The sequence below is a fragment of the Oncorhynchus kisutch genome, linkage group LG27, assembly GCF_002021735.2.
Source record: "Oncorhynchus kisutch isolate 150728-3 linkage group LG27, Okis_V2, whole genome shotgun sequence".
NCBI lineage: Eukaryota > Metazoa > Chordata > Actinopteri > Salmoniformes > Salmonidae > Oncorhynchus > Oncorhynchus kisutch.
The window spans coordinates 30,447,938-30,472,289 of record NC_034200.2 but is presented as its reverse complement, the minus strand read 5'-3'; the positions used below and the strand labels follow the sequence as shown (position 1 = coordinate 30,472,289).

General features: G+C 44.1%; 1 protein-coding gene across 5 annotated transcripts; it reads right to left on the bottom strand.

Moving 5' to 3' along the window:
* Positions 1-117: 117 nt before the first annotated feature.
* LOC109871564 (glutamate-rich protein 6) lies at positions 118-10,725 on the bottom strand. Of its 5 annotated transcripts, none has more exons than XM_020462447.2 (12): positions 10,639-10,725; positions 10,458-10,569; positions 10,158-10,216; positions 9,939-10,067; positions 8,337-8,423; positions 7,831-8,000; positions 7,435-7,502; positions 7,086-7,252; positions 4,829-4,911; positions 4,580-4,732; positions 4,260-4,494; positions 118-2,894 (listed from the first exon to the last, which is right to left on the bottom strand). In XM_020462447.2, exons 2-12 carry the CDS (start codon positions 10,519-10,521, stop codon positions 2,628-2,630), a joined length of 1,482 nt encoding a protein of 493 aa, XP_020318036.1. In that variant the 5' UTR covers positions 10,522-10,569; positions 10,639-10,725; the 3' UTR covers positions 118-2,627. The 5 variants fall into 5 exon arrangements, with proteins under 5 accessions (XP_020318036.1, XP_031662895.1, XP_020318038.2 ...); XM_031807035.1 differs by having other exon boundaries at positions 7,831-7,982; positions 10,458-10,544; positions 10,639-10,690; XM_020462449.2 differs by having other exon boundaries at positions 10,458-10,544; positions 10,639-10,689.
* Between the last annotated feature and the right edge of the window lie 13,627 nt (positions 10,726-24,352).

The following is a 24,352-nucleotide window of genomic DNA, read 5'->3' as shown; positions in this document are numbered from 1 at the left end:
CTTTGTGCAAGTGTACCTAGAAGAATTGATGCTGTTTTGAAGGCAGTGTGGTCACACCAAATATGGATGAGATTTTCTTCTTCTGTTCACTCACTTTACATTTATCAATGAACTAAATGCAATATATTAACGTGTTTATTTTTGAAAGCATTGTTACCTTACAGCATTCTTTCACACCTGCCTAAAACTGTTGCACAGTAGTGTATATCAGCTCATGGAACATGGGACCAACACTTTACATGTTGGGTTTATATTTGTGTTCAGTGTACCAACATTTCTTGACATGCCACTTAATAGGAGTATATTGCTGCCTAAAGAATATTGCTATCATAACCGTCTAAAATGCTACCTAGACTCGTAAAGAGAAGCATGTCTACAAGAGCATATCTTCTAATTAGGTTAAATGATTAAGGGGTTTAGCAAGAGCTTAAGCAGAGTCTCATCTGGACGGGAACAGTTCTGGTTGAGACTCTTAACGCAGAGACCGTGCCATCTTGGATTACACCAGACTCTTTAATCCACAGTGAAAGACATAGTACAACCCACTATCCCCGCTAGTGTTACAACCACAGGAGGTTGGTGACACCTTAATTGGGGAGAACGGGCTTGCGGTAATGGCTGGAGCAGAATGGTATCAAATACATGAAACACGTGGTTTGCATATGTTTGATGGCATTCCATTTGCGCCGTTCCAGCCATTATTATGAGCCATCCTTACAACAATTAGCACATAGCACAATTCAAGACTACTTTACTATTGACCCTGCTCATAGGTGTTTATCACAGGAAGCTGCTGAGGGGAGGATGGCTCATAACAATGGCTGCCATTACCACGAGCCAGTCCTCCCCAATTAAGGTTCCACCAACCTGTGTTTGTTGTTTATTGTATGTTGCTACAAATAACATTATTTGATGTAGTACATTTGATACACACTCATGAATCTAGAAGAAAAAAAATCATAAAATATCTATTGAAAGTCAAAAATTAATATTGAAATTAAGATCAGTTATTGTGACACTATTGAGTAGTTTCACATACCTCATTTCATGTTTAAAATAAAATCAAGCTTCTCACAATTACGCATTGCAGAGGTCTAAAAATTATCAGACAACTGTAATAAAAAAAAAGTTAATATTACAGTCAATATTACACAGTAGGCACAGTCTCATAGCACTATGATGTCACAATGAGCTGTGTGTTCACTGTTTGTGACATGATGCAAGTGGTGCTGTGTGAGGTCATAATGAGCTGATCGTTTAATAAGAACCATGGGGGTGTTGTGTGATATCATAATGGGATGGAAGTTTGTACAAGTACAGTGCCTTCAGAAAGTATTCACACCCTAGACTTTTTCCAAGTTTTTGTTGTGTTACAGGTGGGATTTAAAATGGATTGAGATGTGTTACTGGCCTACACACAATACCCCATAATATCAACGTGGAATTATGTATTTGATATACATTTATCATTCATTAAAAATGAAAAGCTGAAATGTCTTGAGTCAATAAGTATTCAACCCCTTTGTTATGGCAAGTCTAAATAAGTTAGGGTGTGAAAATTTGCTTAACAAGTCACATAAGTTGCATGGATTCACTGCCATAGTGTTTAACATGATTTTTGAATGGCTACCTCTTCTGTAGACCCCAACACAGAATTATCTGTAAGGTACCTCAGTCAAGCAGTGAATTTCAAACACAAATTTAACCACAAAAATCAGGGAGGTTCTACCTATTGGCTGATAAATCATTTTAAAAAAGCAGACATTGAATATCACTGAGCATGGTGAAATGATTAATTACACTTTGGATGGAGTATCAATACACAGTCACCACAAAAATGCAGGTGTCCTTCCTAACTCAGTTGACGGAAAGGAAGGAAACCGCTCAAGGATTTCAGGATGAGGCCAATGGTGACTTTAAAACAGTTACAGAGTTGAAAGGCTGTGATAGGAGAAAACTGAGGATGGATCAACAACATTGAAGATATTCCACAACACTGACCTAAAACGACAGAATGAAAAAGGAAGACTGTACAGATTACAAATATTACAAAACATGCATCCTGTATGCAATAAGGCACTAAAGTAAAACTTCTAAAAAGTTGGCAAAGAAATGAACTTCATATCCTGAATACAAAGCATTGTGTTTGGGGCAAAGCCAACACAACACATCACAAAGTACCACTCTTCATATTTTCAAGCATGTTGGTGGTTGCATCATGTTATGAGTATGTTTGTCATCGGCAAGGACTTGGGAGTTGTTTAGGGTAAAAAGAAACAAAATAGAGCTAAGCACATGGGAAATTGTAGCGGAAAACCTGGTTCAGTCTGCATCCCAAACACTGGGAGACAAAACATTTTTTTTATACAAACGTTAGAATTTCTCTTCCACTTTGACAGAGTATTTTGTGAAATAGTTGACAATTTTTCTTTTATTCCACCATGTAACAAAACGTGGAAAAAGTCAAGGGTTGTGAAAGCTTTCAGGAAGGCACTGTATGCTGTGATGTAAGTCAAATCCATATAATTAGGAATTAATTTAATAGGATCACTATTGTCAAATCTGTGTGGTGTCATAATGAGCTGAAATGTTCAATGTTTCCACATAATGATGCTTTGGTATAGAGATCACAGGCAATCCTGGAGACACCTGTGGACAAAGGCCCTCTCACGCTCCTCAAGCTGAAGAGAGCAACTGAAGTCCAGTAACCTTTTGGCCAGAGAGAGGAGGCTAGGAGCTAGTCCAGCCCTCAGAGGCCTTGGGTTGGAGGGGCAGCGCAGGCAGTGGTGGAGATGCCTAATGACCTGATGGACCCTTATCCGTCCAGCCAATAGAATACACTCCTCCTTGGATATGGATGGACCTGGAGCCTGAATCATCCCCAGAGCCACTGGCTGTTAAGAATAATAATTTGTAAAAATTATTTTATAAGATTTCTAGTTGAATAATTGGGCAAAATGTTGATTTCCGCTTAAATAGACACTCACCTTTCTGGTGCAAAATATTATGAAAAATCATATTTTTTCCCCTATTCAACAAAAGTAGGGCAATAGCACTTGACATGACTGACATGCTTTTAAATATAGTAATAATCTAATTATAAATGACTTAAGATTTCACATAACTGTAAATTAAATATGGTCCGTACAATATTGGCACCATTTCATATAACAAAATAAATTTTATAACTAACCCAAGATAAACCACAGTGGGAGCAAATTCATCATAGTGAGCAGAACAAGAAAGGAGGTGGGCAGAGCCAAGTATGATCTAGAGAGATCCCATTGGCGCATTCTAGCATGTATTTGCATATTTCCATTAGAGAACGCCTACTCTGACATGCGCTTGTGGAATTACGCAATTCACCCTTGCACTCCTTCACACGATTTTTTAAAACTTTGGCAAAGGGTTAAGTCTGCAAAACTGTTACTAACAGATTCTAGTTTTTGTAACAGATTCTAGTTTTTGGAACAGAAAACTGAATTGAGATCAAAATTTTCATCAATGATAACAATTGCATAATGTTGGACAAAATCCATGTCGCTCCAACTTCTCCCATTGCCGGCCACTGGGCTTCCTCTCATCACCATATTTGGTGGTGAGTGGAAATTCCAACCGGATGCTTCAAACTTTTACATTCAATGAAAAATCTGGCTGTTTGTTTTATCTTTGACATAACTGCCAACATATTAGTTTCTCCTAAATGTCCACTGAGCGATGCAGACACACCATTCAAATGTTTGTTGACTCATTACAACTTCAGCTTTAAGGACTCAGTGATTTCCTCCATCCGTGACTAAGAGAAAGTGATCCTAGTTCAATTCTAATAAATGATTTAGTATTTTAGTGCTGAGAGCTAAATCTGGCTGAAAATTTCACAGCGAGATGAAACTAGTATTGTTACATCCACTATATTCCACAGTTTCATATGCTCTACTGCAAGCCCAGCTGTGAGTTTCACAGACACAGGAAATCGTTCCTTTGTTTCGATAGGCCAGAAAATGTGACCTCTGCCTATGCAAATGTCAGGCCTGAAACCTGACATTTCATGTCAGCCCCGGTGGAGAGGAGGGCAGAGAGGTGGGGCTTTCTTGCACTATAAGACACGGGACCCTACAACATTCACAGGGCACTTTGTACACAAAAATGTCAGTCAGAACCGCTCAAAGTCCCCCAAATACATCTAAGAGGATATGTGTTGGTGTGGACAGGTGTATAGGAATGAGTATATTTGTCAGTGTGAGTTGGCGTGTGCTTACCTGCAAACAGGCCCCTACACTGAACTTGGCCTGTTGGCCAGCAGAAAGGAAGGACACAAACATGTGTTCCTGTCCCAGGACCCTCACCCCCAGGCTGCGGTTTAAAGATAGGAAGACCGGCCGCAGGGGGGTGGGCGTCTGGCTGTGGCCTCTCCAACTCCACCTTCTGATCCTGGCCCCCGCATCATTCAGACACTGACCTCCTGACGCGTCCAAGCTCAGCCTGGGACAGACACTGAAGTTACAGACAAGACATTTTCCTGAATAAGTACACATTTTTTATTACAAATTACTAATCACAAAGAGTGTCCCCGTCTTACCAGACATTACCGTTGCCATGGTAACATGTGGCCCTGCCATCAGATTGGAATAGGGCCCTGATTGGCTGCCCAAGGGAGTGGTCATCATGTACAATACATACCCTTTCTCTTCCATCAGAGATTACGACCAGGGCCAAGAAGCCAGAGGGATAGCTGTTTGGCATAATGATAAGGATGGACAATACAAAATTACATGATCATATAGTTAAAATCTCCAACAATGAGTTTACTTATGTTGTGAAAGGATACAAAACCTGGGCAGAACCATCTGGGAAGACTGTGAGAAACTTGCTCCCACAGGCATAATACTTCTCCAGAAATTGTGCCCCATCCTGCCAACACAATCCATATACAAAACGCATTGATCAGTTAAGAACCTGTATTCGTAAGTTTTTTCAGATGTGACCACCAGTGGCGTATAGTCATTGATGCCAAGGGAAGCAAGGCTTCCCCAAAATATTTGACCATCATTTTCAGTCAATTCGCAAGTGGCTGAATCTCACCAGAGAAATCAGTGCAAAGGAAACAGCACCCCCCCCGTCTTAGTATGGGTAACCATGTATCTAATGCTGTCTGGACCTAAAAAGTGTAACATGTTGCCATTTGATTGATTGATGCCAACTAGCATTTGGCCCCCCTCCCGATAAAAAAATAATAATAATTAGCCAATAAGCATTGAGCGGAGCTCAACTGTGGGCTGTCCTGGTGTAACAAAATGCCCGCAAGGGAGGGCAGTTTGGATTTGGCTTCAGACCAATCAAAATCACTTCCTTTGCCAAATGTAATTTTCAGAAAAAGTGTCAATTTCTGGTCTGCTAGTGTGTTGATGTCCTGCAGTAGCTAGCTTGCGAAACCAGCCCTTTCCTGAGCCATGGATGGAGATGGGGATTTGGACTTGTGGTTTTGACTTAATTCTCTGTACAGCCCAATGATTTTGACAGTGATTCTGATCTAACCATAAATTAATATGTTGTGCCACTGGACTGAGACGATTGAAGCTCAATATGTAGCCTAACTACCTAGCTAAATTAACTAGCTAACTTAGTGGTTCATTGTTGCCCATGCAAGGACATCAGGCTAGCAAACATTTTAGCTAGGTAGCCTATAACAACAAAACCTAAAAGTGCACTGTATGACAGAGCCATAGACCGTTTTGACAACATGAAAGAGAGGAGGAACAGGGTATTGGCATTCAACTAGTCTACGAGTAGGGCGAGTCAACATGTTTTGTTTTACTTGCGCGAGCACACACACAAATCAGTACAATGGACAGTCAGATGATATTTAGAAACATTGATTGGACTAAATTGTTTTTGGTATCTTAATTTAAAAATAAATTGTATGTATTAAACAAACCATATATAGCCATATTGATTTGATGGTCTTTAAATGTTTGGTGCTGGAATAGCGGAGGCAATGTCTGTTGTCTTTGTGCTGAATGCAGTAACCCTGTAGTTCTCAATCAGTAGTTGTTTAGTAAACTGTCAAACATTAAACTTGCTTGACCATGCTTCAAGTGATAACTGTGTTTGTGTTAGGGTTCGTTCCTGTTTCCGTGTCAATCATTGGTTCATTGGTGAAATTAGCATTATGACAATATCTTTAATTAAATCATTCAAAAACCTTTAATGCAATTGCAGACAGAAGTTGACAATCAGGAACATACCACGCATGTTTACGTGTAACTTCTGTATCAAAGAAAAGGTTCCATGTTATTTTATCAAAACCGAAGTACAGGCTTTAGTGATGTCACTACTACTACTACTACGTCAGTACCTTTTACTCCTAAGACCAAAACCATGCCTACAAAGCTATATAAACAAGGCTTTTAGTGTTATCTAAAAGCTTAGCTGTAAATGTCCACTCCCCAAAGTTGATTTTTAGTGAAATGTCTGACTAGTCTTATCTCCTTCACTTCCCTGCAGACTTCTGTCTCAGTCACACATTTCTCAGAGGGGTCTCTTTATAAGAGAGAGAACTAGAAAACTGTGGAACAATTCTAAACCTTTATAATGAATATATATCGTTAATCTGTAGTCTAGGACCATATAAATATAAGGAGGAAGGGGTCTTATAAACCCTCCCCTTAATACAACATAAGCATAATCAATTATTCTAATACATCAAACATTTGTACAGCCCCAATCATGACCCCTAGGTGAACTTCTAACATATGCATAATTTGCTTTGTGGACTTCACCGGACAGATGTTGCTCTCTGGTTTTGTGATTAAACAAACATACGCCGCTGTGTGACTTGTCTTTTTGTTGTCACAGCCTTATTGTATAACGCGGTGGCGTATGAACGAAAGGGTTATAGAACAGAGGTTGTAATATGGCTTTTTTTACTGGCCTGGCTTCCTCCACATGCACCTCTACTGGTGACCACATGATGGCACTGTCCTCATGCAAACCTGTACACCAGAATCTCTCACTTGTCTTGCTGCCTCATCCATCATGTTGTTAGGTTCAAAGTCAATGTAATAAAGGTTCAAAATAATTTGTACCTGATGCGGAGAAATGCCAAACTCAAATGACTCATGGTCATAAAGGGTGTCTCCATTTTCTTTTTCCAGGTCCTCCTCAATCCCAGGATGTTGTGTAACAGTCCACTGTCCCTCTTTGGCTGTACAGGTGGACAGCTGGTAGCTGATGGTCCTAGAGAAGGGTGTGTCTATGAAACAGGACAGCAGGTCAATGACATTAAAACTACATCAGTTCAAAGTTAAATGGAAATATGGCTTTTAAAATATATAAAAATGACCATCCTGAATGAACTTAGAGCGATTAATTGACCATTTCCACAGAAAACAGACTCATATTTAAATGTGTGTTTATAAACTGTTGCGTACTCACAGGTATCTGCAGATCGGAGGGTTGACTGTGTGTCCTGGTAGAGTCGCTCTCGCTCTTGCTCCTGCTTTCTGAGGAGGAAGAGGTGGAGTTTGCTAGTGATGTGCTGGATTTCCGTCCTAAATTCAAACTCCACCCATCCAGCACACAAGGCAAGCTCAATCAAGCACACCTGATTATGCTTATGGGATTGCAGACTATTCTTCTCAATCCCAACGCGTGGAGAACAATAAAGAGTCAGACACTAAGAAACTAATAGCAGATGATCCATTAGTAAGGAAAACCAATGATCCAATCATGTTCAGGCAGCAAGCTGCCTTAGTGTCACCCGTTTCCTAGACAGAGAATAAGATGCAAATTTGTCCCTTATTTTGACCTTTCAACCATGACCCCTCATACCTGTGCTCCGCTCTGTCCCGGGCCTGGGCCTGCAGCTCCTCCTCCTCTCTGGTTGGCTGATTGTTAGGTGGGAGTGTTGAGTCATCCTCCTGATCAGGTCTCTGCAGGGCAAGCCACCTTTCATGGGCCAGCATGTCACACAGCTGCTGGTACTGGGCACAGCAGAAGATCTGTGTGTGTGAGGGCATGTGCGTGAGATAGATCATGAAAGAGAGAAATAGAGTAGGGTAGGGTGTGTGTGTGTGTGTGTGTGAGGGCATGTGCGTGAGATAGATCATGAAAGAGAGAAATAGAGTAGGGCAGGGTGTGTGTGTGTGTGTGTGTATATGCATACAGAGTGTGGGGAGGGGCAAATGGAGTGTGGGGAGGGGCATATGGAGTGTGGGGAGGGGCATATCATAAAAATCATGTGTCATGCTTTGTTCACACTAATATTCCCCATCCCCTCTTTAGGTGATGCTTGTTGCAGGGCATTTCATTTTACCGTCCATGACATTCAGCCTTACCCCAGGGTCCTCTGCAAATGTTGGTCCAAGTGGAGGCCTTGCTTTCTCTCCACAGTACTCACACATCACTGGAGAGTCCACGAGAGGCTGGGGCAGGACAACAGGGGTGTGATCAAAGATGATCACACAATGGATCACTTACAATAATACAGAGTTATACACAGTCTCCAAAAATGTCTCAGTTGTGCTATTCTAGAAGAAAAATAAACACCTATTTTAGGCGAGGTGCTGGCTAGCGGAGTAAACTTGAAAATAAAAGAACCGCACACTCTAGGAGCTCAGATGCAAAAATGTAATTACCAACGTTTCGACAGCCAAGCTGTCTTCATCAGGGTATAATCACAAACACTGCAGGATGACTCGTTTATATAGTGTCAAAAGACACAGGTGTCTGTAATCATGGCCAAGAGTGGCCTAATATCATTGGTTAATTATCAAATATTAAAATGTCGTACAAAGAACAGCATACAAACTACATGGATAGCATACGATCATAAATTAATTTGACTACACAAGCTTACAAACAATTACAATGGCAAAGTCACAATAATCACAATGGCTTCAGATCAAAGTCTACGTTGAGACCGAAGGGAACTCTGATTTACCACCAAGATATTCCTGAACAACGTCTATTTGCGCCCCTACTGGATGGAAATTACAAGTGTAAATGGCACTTATAAATGTAGATCCTTCAAACACCCACAAACAGAGAAATCGATCCCAATCAAAGGTGTTATTACGTGCTCCACTAAGGCAGTTATTTATCTTATAACTTGTCCTTGTGGTAAAAATTATGGGGGTAAAACAAAGCGCGAATTAAAAGTACGAATCTCAGAGCATCGTAGCACCATTAGGTGCAAAAACTTTACTTATCCAGTTGCGGCCCACTTCTTGGAGGCAGGCCACTCGATTTCGTCTCTGCGTTATATTGGCATCGAACATGTCACCCTCCCTAGGAGAGGGGGTGACCTTGATAATTTATTGTCAAAACGAGAGGCTGCCTGGATCTAACTTAAAGACCCCTGCTCCCTTCGGTTTCAACGTAGACTTTGATCTGAAGCCATTCTTGTGACTTTGCCATTGTAATTGTTTGTAGGCTTGTGCAATCAAATTAATATGATCGTATGCTGTCCATTTGTTGTTTGTATGCTGTTCTTTGTATGACATTTTAATATTTGATAATTAACCAATGATATTAGGCCATTCTTGGCCATGATTACAGACACCTGTGTCTTGACACTACATAAACGAGTCATCCCGCAGTGTTTGTGATTATACCCTGATGAAGACAGCTTGGCTGTTGAAACGTTGGTAATTACATTTTTGCATCTGAGCTCCTAGAGTCCTTTTATTTTCAGTTGTGCTATTCACAATTTCTATTGCATATGGGTTGCACATTATATTAATAACATCACAATGCCAGTTGTATCCCTGAGTGGAAAACCTCTTCCGAGATAGAAGTGCTGGGTTTGAGGGGCGATACTTTGACCTCTCATATTCTGATCATTAGTACCTGGCTGACACATGGAACTAATAAAGTGGACTATGAAGAGATTACGGAGACTAGGGTGTGGTAGCAGACAGGTGGGTAAGGTGTTGTACCTCTGGGAGGATGTTCCTTGGGTTTGGTGCTTGGTCCTGGGACTCCCTCTTATATCTAAGAACTCCCAGAAAACCAGAAGTGGGAGTTGGTGGACAATCAAAAGACTGTACATATTCATCTTGCAGCCCCTATAGAGAGAACACATAGCGAGAGAAAATAAGTAGTCAGGGAGAGGAGAAAAATAACAAGACCTGTCTTAAATTGTACATTTCTCTTACATGGTCATCCATGAGCAAAACGACTTCATTGGGTTCCTGCTCTAACCTAGAAGACTCATCTGAAAAATAGACAAATAGTCAACATAACTAATTCAGTATGACATGAGACATCATTCATACACAGTGTAAATATGTTGCCATTTATTTCATTTTTTTCAAAATTGTGTGGTCTTCTTGCGACTTCGGTCTCAATTAGTGACATTGATCTCATGCATCCTGCTATAATCTCACCCACTCAATTAATCAAAGTTAAAACTAAGCCCAGAACTATACATCGAAGGATATCAAAAACTGTTCCACCTGTCTCTGTGTCTCGCACTTGCTTCTCTCCCTCACTGGGTAGAGTAGTGACATCACCGTCCATATGCCAGCCTTGATTTGGGGCACCTGCAACTTCAGCCTACATTATTTCCTTTTCAGAAAAAGACAGAGGTCAGAGGTAGACATTTACACACACACCTAAACAAATTCATACACTCACCGCAGTGTTGTGCTTGTTCAGACAGCATGTAGCTCAACTTGCTGATGTTGTCAGTAACCGTGGAGATTAAATGGTTGCGTGGGGCTTTCTGAACCTAATATCTAACCATATTGCCTGGCATTATACATTCTAAAATAAGAGACAGCAATAGCATGCTTAGTCCTAGCAGGTGGGTGGGTAAAAGTTAGGTGTATTATTGTTGTAATGTAATTTATGAAAGTTAAATCAGGAAGGCTGGTTTGAATGCTCGTTAAACTTCGTCAAGCAGCATAACATAATTCGCTCTTTTCTATTATACAGGACATACAAAGGTATCATCATTAGGATAGCGTCTCGTTCTTTTCCTCTTTCCACTAGCCATGTACGGAATGTCATTCACCTATTTATTTTTAGCCTATAAGCACAATAATGCACATTCAGTATGCATCATCAGCATCTGGTTCCGTGGAGTATTCACCTGAGAGGAGGCCATACCCAAACTATTTAATAAAATACCATATTACATTCTGTCCCTGTTATTCATAATAGTGAAGTCTGTACTCAATTGAATTGTGATTTATTGGGCCTGTATGACACATTCACAAACTAGCATTATTTTTTGGTGGGAAAAGTAACCTACCTGAATTTAGCTACAGGTGTAGAAACACTTCATAAAAACTAGTGAGGCTACATTTAAATTGATTACATAGTAGGTTTACCAACTTTAGTGTCCTACTCTGTGTCAAAATAACCGTTTGACTGTTGGGGTTAGGTAAAACGTAAATCGAACATGCAATTCTAATTTTTTTAGGTGGTTGTATATCATCTAGCCACAACCTGCACCCCAATTAATTTCAGTGTAATTGCACGTGATTTAGATAACATGTTAATCACGCTTTCAAGCTGTGCAAAGACAATTAATTAAGAACACAGGTGAGAATGATTATCCCGGCAGAATTCGATTGGCAAGAGAATGCCTACACTATAGCTGTGTTGAATACCCATACTAACATACTGTATACTATATACTTAATGAGTATTGTTTGGGTTGCGTCAATTCGAATCTGGTATCAGGACAAGTTATGACACTGAGTCACCACATTGTATGCTATGTACTTTTATTAGCTTAAGCAATAAATGGTAAATGCAATTTTCGTATATACGGGTTCACTGTAACACCACGCTGGGCAGAACAGAGAACTAGCCAACACACTAATATTATCTTCTAAAATACTCTGACAGAAGTAGTTCCTGCTTCTGAGCTGGCCAGTCAGAGTAGAGACTGGGCGTGGTTTAAAGTCACTCAGCCTATAGTTGATTGTTGGCGCACGAGCTGGTCCCAGCCCCCTAGGCGCTTCAGCGGTCAGGCGTTGTTGTGTAGAATATCTGTGCGCTCATTCTCTCGATACAGTTATCACACATCTGGCTCCTGTTATCTAACAAAAGACAGTTTGTTCTCGCAACACTCTGTTCTGTATGTTCCTCCACAACTCATTGCACAGTTCCTGTTTTTATGTTATTCCGTAACATAAACATTTTTATGGGCCTTTTCCATCACGAGAAAGGCCCATGGCCCTGAAACTGTTGACACCCTAGATTAGTTGCAATTCACACTATGCTACACAATGTCACAAGTCAGCTATGTTGCACAACACATACACCCACACAAGCCAACAGCAAATAATATTCAATCACCTATGATATGGTACCAGGCTATAGTGCATAACACAGAACCTCACAATCCCCCTTTTCACACCCACCAGGGTGTGAATAAAAATTCAGCAATAAATCATATAAAAGCTACAAAGTTTAAAATACCTTCATGTCCTCCATTCGATCCCACTATGTACTAGATTGGCTACCAGCCACCTAGGAACTTAAATATACTTGTATTCCCCCGTGTATCTTTTGTATGGATTTGTTGTTAATAAAAAATAAAAGACTGCAAGTGAAGTTGATGAAATGGTAGTGGTTGCACCAATGCCCAGAGTGAATAAGCCTATTTGTCAACCAAGAGAAGCGGACATGCTGTATGTAAAGAAATTGGATTTGTGGCGTTCATTGCAACTGTGATAAACTGCACGGCTCAAACAAATTGGACGTGATTGTGGCTGCGGCAGAAAAGTATCTGGGACTTCAGGAATTCATAGTGGAAGATTTAGAAGGGTTATGGGTGACAGAAGCTGTGCCGCCCTCCCTCCCAGACTCATGAGCCTGTGTAGGAATCATACAGGGATTATTGATTGTAAGGACATTATCAACATAAATATTTAACTTATTCATTGTCTGTTATCAACATTATATGGGAATAATAGGCATTTTATTCCTTTCTCAAAATAGTATACATTCCCCCCTCTACATTTTCTAATCCAGAGCAGAGTCCAAAAGGTACAGAACGGCATCATACCATATAACATATGGTATGATGGGCATTTTTAAGAATAGACAATGAATATGTTGTGAAATATTTTTGTTGATTGACATTGTCTTATGTTGCCTAAGGATGAAACAGCAGTGTATTTTTTTTTGTGTGTATTTTTTCAGATGGCTGTCTATCCTGTCTTTCCATTTATAATCTAATGCTCTGCAGGTTTTGCAGATGTCACACCCTGATCTGTTTCACCTGTCTTGTGCTTGTCTCCACCCCCCTCCAGGTGTCGCCCATTTTCCTCATTATCCCCTGTGCATTTATACCCGTGTTTTCTGTTTGTCTGTTGCCAGTTCATCTTGTCTCGTCAAGCCTACCAGTGGTTTTCCGTACTCTTGTTTTCTCTATAGTTCTAGTTTTCCCAGTTTTGACCATTCTGGCTCACCCTGCCTGCCGTTCTGTACCTTTTGGACTCTGCTCTGGATTACTGACCTCTGCCTGCCCTTGACCTGTCGCTTGTCTGCCCCCTGTTGTTGTAATAAACTCTTGTTACTTCAAACTGTCTGCATCTGGGTCTTATCCATTGTGATGTGATAATGTGATTCAAAATGAGGCAGCGGTGTGTATTAGGACCATGTGGATGCCTTCGAGCGGTTGGATAGGCTATTTTGGAGTGTTTATCCGACGGGAATAATAATAATAATTATGCTCCCCCACTTCTAAATCCAAAGTTGCGCCCCTGGTTGCAGCATTTAGTTGTCATTCGTGCAAAAATGTTCACGCACAACCAGCCATTGAATGATTGACTGGAGACAGCTTGTGTCAATTAAATAGCATTTCCTAGGATTCTCTGCCTGCAGCAAACTCCATGGGTGATGCTCTTTGTACCTGAATCTGATTTCTCATGGTCTGAGAGTCTTTAGGTGCCTTTTCGCCAACTCCAAGTGGGCTATCATGTGTCTTTTACTGAGGAGTGGCTTCTATCTGGCCACTCTACCATAAAGGCCTGATTGGTGGAGTGCTGCAGAGATGGTTGTCCTCCTGGAAGGTTCTCCAATCTCCACAGAGGAACTCTGGAGCTCTGTCATAGTGACCATTGGGTTCTTGATCACATCCCTGGCCAAGGCCCTTCTCTCCTGATTTGCTCAGTTTGGCCGGGCGGCCAGCTCGGCCAATAGTCTTGGTGGTTCCAAACTTCTTCCATTTAAGATTGATGGAGGCCACTGTGTTCTTGGGGACCTTCAATGATGCAGACATACGCCCCCGCCCCTCTTCTTACCAGAAAGATGTTTGTTTCTGTCGGCGCGATGCGTGGAGAAACCCGCTGGCTGCACCGCCTCCGATAGCGTCTCTCCAGTGAGCCATGTTTCCGTGAAGCAAAGAACGTTACAGTCTCTGATGTCCCTCTGGAATGCTACCCTTGCTCAGATTTCATCAACCTTGTTGTCAAGAGACTGGACATTGGCGAGAAGAATGCTAGGAAGTGGTGCACGATGTGCCCGTCTCCGGAGTCTGACCAGAAGACCGCCTCGTTTCCCTCTTTTACGGAGTCGTTTTTTTGGGTCGCCGGCTGGGATCCATTCCGTTGTCCTGGTTGAAAGGCAGAACACAGGATCCGCTTCGCTACCAGCATTATGACCAGGAATACAACTTTCCAGAAGCGTATCCTTTTTTCACACCACCCAGGGCAATTGAACTAATTCCAGAAGCCGACCCAAAACAACCCCGGCGGAGAAGAGAGATTTGGAGGGGTCTTATAGTCAAACTTAGGAGGCATGCACACCACCCACCGCTTCTGAATATATTACTTGCTAATGTTCAGTCCCTGGATAACAAAGTTAACGAGATCAAGGCAAGGGTTTCTTTCCAGAGAGACATCAGGGATTGTAACATACTCCGTTTCACGGAAACATGGCTCTCTCGGGATATAGTGTCGGAGTAGGTCCAGACATCTGGATTCTCTGTTCATCGCACCATCAGGAATAAAGTCCTTTTGTTCACCCGACCTAGAATTCCTCACAATCAAGTGCTGACCATATTATCTCCCAAAATAATTATCTTTGGTTATGGTCACAGCCATGTATATCCCCTCTTAAGCCGATACCACGACGGCCCTCAAGGAACTTCACTGGACTTTATGCAAACTGGAAACCACATATCCTGAGGCTGCATTTATTGTAGCTGCGGATTTTAACAAATCAAATTTGAGGAAAGGGCTACCTAAAGTCTATCAGCATATCGACGACTGTAGTACTCGCGCTGGAAAACACTTTTGTTACTCCAACTTCCGGGATGCATACAAGGCTCTCTCTCCCCTGCCCTCCTTTTGGCAAATCTGACCACGACTCCATTTTGCTCCTGTCATGACGTGCCCTTGGAGGAAGAATCCTAGACACAACCCCCCCCCCCCTCTCTCCACAGTTTTATGACTTAATGACAGGTTGTAAATTCCTTGCAGAAACTCTCTCTTCACAGCCATGGACTATTGCGGGAGAGAACCTACGGAGAACAAAGACACTGTTCCCACCAAGACTCCTACATCCCAAATTGGAGAATGACACAATATTCCTATTTTAGAGAAGGTGGTGGATGGTCAGTGGGAAATAAAAGAATGACCATGCCGAATTTGTTTCATTTTGTGACATCATGAAAGACAGTATAACCACATTACTGTATCTTTGTGTGTATACACTTCTCAATTTTGGGGTTTGCATCTGAATGTTGTGCTTCTACACCTGCATTGCTTACTGTTTGGGGTTTTAGGCTGGGTTTCTGTACAGCACTTTGAGATATCAGCTGATGTACGAAGGGCTATATAAATACATTTGATTTGATTTGCTTTGATTTTGCTTTGATTTGGATTGGATTTGGATTTCAAATAAATTATTAAGTTTAAGAATACTTTTGGAAAGATAACTACGTGATTTTAGTTTTCTAAATGAGAATTGTTTTTCCTAGTAACTTATGATCAGTCAGTGGCCACACCACCGTGAGCACAGGCATTGCATTGCCACCATGGAACCCTTTTACCAGAAGTGTATAAAACCCACTTACGCCCAAATTTACATTAGACCAGAGAGCATGGAGCAGGTGTCACGACTTCCACCGAAGTCTGCTCCTCTCCCTGTTCGGGCGGTTCTCGGCAGTTGTCATCGCAGGTCTACTAGCTGACACCGATCCCTTTTCTTTTTCGTTTTGTTTTCTCTGTCTTGTTGTTCACCTGTGTCTGGTTTAGGTAAATTGTGGGGTATTTAATCTTGCCATACCCTCTAAGGTTTTTTGCGGGATTGTTTGTGTATCTGTCATTTGTTTGGGTTGCGTTTGTTTTGTTCTGTTGAACAGGTGTTTTTTCTGGACTGCGTTTCTGTTTTTTTGTGGCTGCTGTTGTGGTCCTGTTCCTGCTCATGATGGACTTGTAAATAAACGCCCTTCTTGCAATTCTTACTCGATGACATTCTGTGTTTACATCGATGACATTCTGATCTATTCCGCCACATGCGCCACGCATGTGTCTCAGGTGCGCAGGGTACTTGGGCGACTGTTGGAGCATGACCTGTACGTCAAGGCAGAGAAATGTGTGTTCTCCAAACAAGCTGTCTCTTTCCTGGGGTATCGCATTTCCACATCTGGCGTGGTGATGGAGTGTGACCGCATTGCGGCCATGCGTAATTGGCCGACTCCGACCACGGTAAAGGTTTGCCAATTACTACCGGAGGTTTATCTGGGGTTTTGGGCAGGTGGCTGCTCCCATTACCTCACTGCTGAAGGGGGGGCCGGTGCGTTTGCGGTGGTCGGCAGAGGCGGAGAGAGCTTTTGGTCATCTGAAGGCGTTGTTTACCGATGCTCCCATATTGGCGCATCCGGAACCCTCTTTGGCATTCATAGTGGAGGTGGACGTGTCCGAGGCTGGTGTTGGAGCCATGCTATCATAGCGCTCGGGCACGCCCCTGAAGCTACTCCCCTGCGCTTTCTTTTCGAGGAAGCTCAGTCTGGCAGAGCGAAACTATGATGTGGGGGACTGGGAGTTGCTGGCTGTGGTAAAAGCTCTGAAGGTGTGGAGACATTGGCTTGAGGGGGCGCAACACTCTTTTCTCATCTGGACTGACCACTGTAATCTGGAGAACATCCGGGCGGCGAGGAGACTGGATCCTCATCAGGCAAGGTGGGCGATGTTATTCACCAGATTTCATTTCACCATATCATATAGACCAGGTTCCCGTAACGCTAAGGCCGACGCACTGTCCCGTCTCTATGATACCGAGGAGCGGTCCATCGATCCCATCCCCATACTTCCGGTCTCTTGTCTGGTGGCACCGGTGGTATGGGAGGTGGACGCGGACATCGAGCGGGCGTCATGGTTAGAACCTACTCCACCACAGTGTCCAACTCGTTGGAGGTACGTCCCACTTGGTGTTAGCGATAGATTGATCAGGTGGGCCCACACGCTACCCTCCTCTGGTCATCCGGGGATGGATAGGATTGTGCGGGTCTTAGGGGGAAGTACTGGTGGCCCACTTTGGCCAAGGACGTGAGGGTTTATGTCTCCTCCTGTTCTGTGTGTGCCCAGTGTAAGACTCCTAGATACCTGCTTAGAGGGAAGTTACAGCCCCTCCCGTTCCATAGCGGCCTTGGTCACACCTGTCGGTGGACTTCATCACCGATCTTCCTCCGTCACAGGGGAACACCACGATCCTGGTCGTTGTGGATCGGTTTTCTAAGTCCTGCCGTCTCCTCCCTTTGCCTGGTCTCCCTACGGTACTACAGACTGTGGAGGCCCTGTTTACACACGTCTTCCGGCACTACGGGGTGCCTGAGAACATAGTTTCTGATTGGGGTCCCCAGTTCACGTCCCGGGTTTGGAGGGCGTTCATGGAGCGTCTGGGAATCTCGATCAGCCTGACTTCGAGTTTTCACCCCGAGAGTAATGGGCAGGTGGAGAGAGTGAACCAGGATGTGGGCAGGTTTCTGCGGTCGTATTGCCAGGACCGGCCAGGAGAGTGGGCGAAGTTCGTCCCATGGACCGAGATGGCTCAAAATTCACTCCGCCACTCCTCCACGGATCTGTCGCCGTTTCAGTGCATTTTGGGCTATCAGCCGGTCCTGGTACCGTGGCATCAGAGCCAGACCGAGGCTCCTGCGGTGGAGGAATGGGTGCAGCGTTCAAAGGAGACCTGGAGAGCCGTCCAGGAAGCCCTGAAACGGGCCGATGGGCGGCAGAAGGAGAGCGCTGACCGCCACCGCAGTGAGGCCCCCGTGTTCGCACCGGGGGACCGGGTCTGGCTCTCGACCCGAAACCTGCCTCTCCTCCTCCCCTGCCGGAAGCTGGGCCCGCGATTTGTGGTGCCATTTAAAGTCCTGAGGAGAATAAACGAGGTGTGTTATAGGTTACAGCTCCCCCTTACTATTGTATTAACCCCTTGTTTCATTTGTCTCTCCTCAGGCCGGTGGTAGCTGGACCACTGTAGGACGTTGAGGTGCGGGAGGTCCCTCCGCCCCCCCTGGACATCGAGGGGGCCCCGGCGTAACCCAACACCTCCACTTCGCTGATCCTCAACACTGGGGCCCCACAAGGGTGCGTGCTCAGCCACCACCTGTACTTCCTCTTCACCCATGACTGTGTGGCCATGCACGCCTCCAACTCAATCATCAAGTTTGCAGACGACACAACAGTATTTGGCTTGATTTCCAACAACGACGAGACAACCTACAGGGAGAAGGTGAGGGCTCTGGGAGTGTGGTGTCAGGAAAATAACCTCTCACTCAATTTCAACAAAACAAAGGAGAAGATCATGGACTTCAGGAAACATCCGAGGGAGCAACCCCCTATCCACATCAACGGGACAGCAGTGGAGAAGGTGGAACGTTTTAAGTTCCTCTGCGAACATAGCACTGACAAACTGAAATGGTCCACCCACACAGACAGCGTGGTGAAGAAGGCGCAACAGTGCCTATTCAACCTCAGACTGAAGAAATTTGGCTTGTCACCTTAAACCCTCACCAACATTTACAGATGCACAATTGAGAGCATCCTGTTGGGCTGTATCACCGCATAGTACGGCAACTGCAACGCCCACAACCGCAGGGCTCTCCAGAGGGTGATGCGGTCTGCACAACGCATCACCGGGGGTAAACTACTTGCCCTCCAGGACACCTACAGCACTCGATGTCACAGGAAGGCCCAAAAAATCATCAAGGACAACAACCACCCGAGCCACTGCCTGTTCACCCCGCTATCACTCAGAAGGCGAGGTCAGTACAGGTGCATCAAAGCTGGGACAGAGAGACTGAAAAACAGCTTCTATCTCAAGGGCATCAGACTGTTAAATAGCCATCACTAGCACAGAGAGGCTGCTGCCTACATACACAGACTTGTAATCATTGGCCACTTTAATAATGTTTACATATCTTGCATTACTCATCTCATATGTATATACTGTCTCTTAGTGTTGTCACCCCTTGCTCCCACTCTAGTGCTCGAGTGTGCCAGGCTGCCCTTCATTACGCACACACCTGTCACCATCATTACGCGTAGCAGCGCTCATTGGACTCACCTGGACTCCTCTTTGTTGATTTTCTTGTCTATAACTGTCTGCTTCCCTATTTGTTCCCTATGTCTGCATTGATGTCGTTGTTTTTCCCTTGTCCAAATGCTGTTCCTGTCCTATTTCATGTCCGTGTCACACCCCGATCTGTTTAACTTGTCTTGTGATTGTCTCCACCCCCTCCAGGTGTTGCTTATTATCCCTGGTGTATATATCCCTGTGTTTCATGTCTCTCTGTGCCAGTTCATGTTGTATGTTTTTCTATTCTCTTTTGCTAGTCCTCCCGGTTTTTGACCCTTACCTGTTTTCTGGACTCTGTCTGTCCCTGCCTGACTATTTTGCCTGCCCTGACCTCGAGCCTGCCTGCCACTCTGTACCTCCTGGACTCTGAACTGATTTTGACCTTTTGCCTGTCCACGACCATTCTCTTGCCTAACTCTTTTGGATTGTTTAATAAGTATCAAGACTCAAACCATCTGCATCTGGGTCTCGCCTTGTGCCCTTTATTAAATGTTCTCCCTGTACCTGCTTCCTGTCTCCAGCGTCGACCCTCACAGAATGCAGAGACCGAAATTGGAAGCATCAGGGAGGCCTTGTTTTTTGTTGGTGAAGTCAGGTCCGGGTGCCGTCGTCAATGGAACCCGGGGGTGTGTCAGCTAGCTCGTCAGGCTTACAAGCCCTAGCTAACTCGAGAGGTTTTTCTTGCCCCGGTGGGCTCGGCAGGCCATCAGGCTTTCATGCCTCAACCGGATCATCATGCTCCCACGTCTCAGCCGGTTCGCCAGCCTCCCACGCCTTTGTCGGTTCGTCGGGCTTCTACGGCCCAGCCGGCTTGTCCAGCGCTCATTCCTCGGCCAGGCCCGTCAGGCTCGCCCAGGTGGAATGCTGTGCCCCTGGTACTGTCACAACTGCTCCCGCTCTCCATCTCTGCCGCTCGAGGGTGCCAGGCTGCCCTTCATTAGGCTGCCCTTCATTACTCACACCTGTCACCATCATTACGCGCAGCAGCACTCATTGAACTCAACTGGACTCCTTCCGTTTGTTGATTGCCCTGTTTATAACAGTCTGCTTCCCCGTTTGTTCCCTGTGTCTGCATTGATGTCGTTATTTTTCCCCTGTCCAGACACTGTTCCTGTCCTGTTTCATGTCTGTTATTTATTAAATGTTCTCCCTGCACCCGCTTCCTGTCTCCAGCGTTGACCCTCACAGTTCTATGCCGCTCTGACATTGCTCATCCATATATTTATATATTCTTAATTCCATTCTTTTACTTAGATTTGTGCGTATTAGGCATTTGTTGCGAAATTGTTAGGTATTACTTATTAGATATTGCTGCACTGTCAGAATTAGAAGCACAAGCATTTCGCTACACCCACAATAACATCTGCTAAACACGTGTATGTGACCAATAACATTTGATTTGATTTGAATAAGGTATTTTTATTGTATTCTTTTTTGTGTGTAAAAAAATGATTTAATCCATTTTAGAATAAGGCTGTAACAAAATGTGGAAAAAGTCAAGTGGTCTGAATACATTCCGAATGCACTGTAAATCATTGGTTAATACAATAGAGAATGATAGAGGCCTCTAGCGGCCAAAAGGCTGTATTAGCATGAGCAGCGCCATTGAGGGCTTTCACTATTTTACATAGTCAACTGAGTGGGACTTCCAACTTCATTGGCTCCTTGTGACCCTGTTTGAGTCATGTCCACCTGGGTCGTCAGGAGGGGTCAGGCAATCGTGAAGAAGAAATTGTACTACTTCAAATTGAAGATGCTCAATAGATGCGGTAAAGGATATGCGTACATTCAACAAATCTAATCTTATAGTGGATATTTGCTAAATCAGTCATGATTTATATATTGTAACAGGCCCACAATGTGGTTACTTAAGTCAGATTTGGATATATTTAGCTGTTTTCCCTGCATAACATGTAGAAGTTGTCTCTTTTCAGGTTTAGAAGTAGTGACGGCTAAATGCCAACTCTTCTTTGTATGTGTGCCATTATAGCCTTTGTGACATCATGGGCAGCGCCATAGATGCGGTAAAGAGGTCAATCAAACTCAACCAAAATAATGGAATTGCCATTGACTGACCCCTCCTGATGACCCAGGTGAACATGACTCAAACATGGTCACTAGGAGGGATCAGCCAATGAAGTTTGAAGTCCCACCCGGTTGAGTTCGATTGACCTCTTTGCTGCTTCTATGGCGCTGCCCATGATGCAGTAGTGTCCTGTCAAGCATATTCTACTTGATAAGCCTACCATAATGTGCAGTGCATGTGAGCAGGAAATTCTACAATGCGGATTGCTTGACTGAGGATTTTCGTTTGCAGAATAGCTTAACTGCAGTTATACACAGGGAAATATTAGTCAATTCGGAAGAGAATAGTTTATGTCTTGGGTGATTGGAGTCTTTAACAATTTTCCGGGCCTTCCTTTCACTGATATAGAGGTCCTGGATGTCAGGAAGCTCGGCCCCAGTGATTTACTGGGATGTCCGCACCCCACTCTGTGGTGCCATCCGAGGGCGGTGTTATTGCCATACCAAGCCGTGAAGCAGCCAGTCAAGATGCTCTCAATGGTACAGCTGTAGAACTATTTGAGGGTCCATGCCAAACTTTTTCAACCTCCTGATGGGGAAGAGGCGCTCTCTGAGCCTTCTTCAAGACTGGGTGCGTGTTTTGGGACGATCAGCTCCTTGATCTTATTGACATTGAGGGAGAGTTTGTTGCTCCAGCACCACATTGCCAGGTCTCTGACCTCCTGACTGTAGGCTGACTCATCATCGCCGGTGATCAGGCCTATCACCGTTGTGTCGTCAGAAAACTTGATGGTGGTGTTGGTGTCGTACGTGGCCACACAGTCATGCGTGAGCAGGGAGTAAAGGAAGGGACCAAGCACACAGCCCTGTGGGGACCCTGTGTTTAGGGTCAGCGTGGCGGAGGTGATGTTCCTTCCTCTTACACCCTGGGGTCGGCCCGTCGGGAAGTCAAGGATCCAATTGCAGAGGGAGGTGTTCAGATTGAGATTGTGTCTTCTATTGATCTGCTATTGCAGTATACACATTGGATTGGGTGTAGGGTGTCTGGAATGGTGGGGTTAATGTGTGCCATAACCAGCACCTCAAAGCACTTCGCGATTATAGAAGTGAGTGCTACAGGGAGGTAGACGTGGCATGAAGCCTTAGAGTTCTTGAACAAAAATTATGGTGGTCATCTTAAAACGTGGGGATTACAGACTGGGAAAAGAGAGGTTGAAAATTACCATGGATATGCCTGCCAGTTCTGCGCATGTCTGAGAACGTGCCCTGGAATACCGTTGGGCCTTGCGGGTGTTGACCTGATTTAAAGACCTTTATCACGTCAGCCTCGGAGAGTGGCCCTCACACCTGGCACGATGTTGTGATTGTCATAGAATGCATAAGAATGCATACAATGCAGATCACGGTTGGGTCTTCCGCTGCAGCCCCTGCCACATGCCTGTGTATTCCACCTCATTCCTATATTGTCCTTTTGAAACTGCGGAGGTCATAGCTGGACTTCTTGTACTTATTCCTGTCCTCAGCCGTAGCCTCAGGGTTGTCTATAATAGCTCTGTGCGATAGCCCTGTCCTTCAGTTTAGCGCCAATCATGGGCTTTTGATTTGGGAAGCAGTGAACCCTCACTGTGTGGACAACGTCTTTGATGCATTTTCTAATGAAGCCAGTGACGGAGGTGGATAGTTCATCAATGTTATCGGAGGAGTCTTGAAACATATTCCAATCAGCTCTAGCAAACCAGTCCTGTAGCATAATCTCTGATTCTGGTGACCATTTCTCAACGGAGAGAGTCATGGGTACTTCCTGTTTGAGCTTCTGCTTGTAAACAGGAAGCACGAGTATAGGGTCATGAACTGATTTGCCGAATGGCGGATGAGGGAGGGTCTTGTAGGCTTGTTTGTGGGTAGAATAACAGCGGTATAGGACTTTATCACCCCTAGTAGTGTAGGAGACGTGTTGATGGAAGTTGGGCATCACGTGTCTTAGTGACACAGATTTAAATGAATCTGCCAACAACCAGAAAAGCAGCCTCTGAATGTAGTTTTTCTGCTTGTTTATAGTCTTGTACAGTTTAAGTGCCAGCTTGTTATTTTTATTTTCCTGAGGTGGAATGTATATAACAGTAAGGATAACAGCTGAAATCTCCCTTGGGAGGTAGAAGGGTCGACATTTGACCATCAGGTATTCCAAGAAGGGTGAACAGTGGGTCAGTACTTCCACATGCTGGAGTTGGCACACCAGTTGGTGTTGATGAAAAGGGACCCCCCCCCCCCTCGATTTCCCCGACTCCACTGTCCTTTCTGCTCAGTGAATGGAGAATCCATTGAGTTGGATAGCCAATTGTCAGAGAGACATGTTTCAGAAAAGCAAAGAATATTTCAGTTTCGAGAGTCCCGTGGGTAGCAGATCCGCGATCGAAGGTCCTCCATCTTATTATCAAGTGACTGTAGTATGTAGAATGAGGGAGGAGGTGGCCGGTTTTCTCTTCGCCTTAATCTCACCAGGATCCCCCCTCTTGCCTCTGTAATGCCGGAGTTTCCTCTTGGGTAGCCCGAAAATTGGGTCGAAATTACAGAGAGTGCTCAGGGCAGACGAGTCAAATTTGAAGCCGGAATTTGGGTAAGTAACTGCTGCTCTGATGTTCAACATTTCTTGTTGGTTGTTCTTGAAAATAAAGTAAAAATAAACAGCAAAATAATCACAAAATAGCAAAGTTGGGTCGGAGTTTGCAAAACGGCAGCCATCCAGTACGGCGCCATCTTGCTATAATATGTTACATTT

Excerpts from the sequence above, each read along its gene's own strand:
- LOC109871564 (XM_020462449.2), bottom strand. The coding sequence starts at position 10,666 with ATGCTGTCTGAACAAGCACAACACTGCG. Across the intron at positions 7,503-7,830 it reads CGGGACAGAGCGGAGCACAG|AAAGCAGGAGCAAGAGCGAG; the intron begins GTATGAGGGGTC and ends CTTCCTCCTCAG. Across the intron at positions 4,912-7,085 it reads TTGGCATTTCTCCGCATCAG|GATGGGGCACAATTTCTGGA; the intron begins GTACAAATTATT and ends TTGTGTTGGCAG.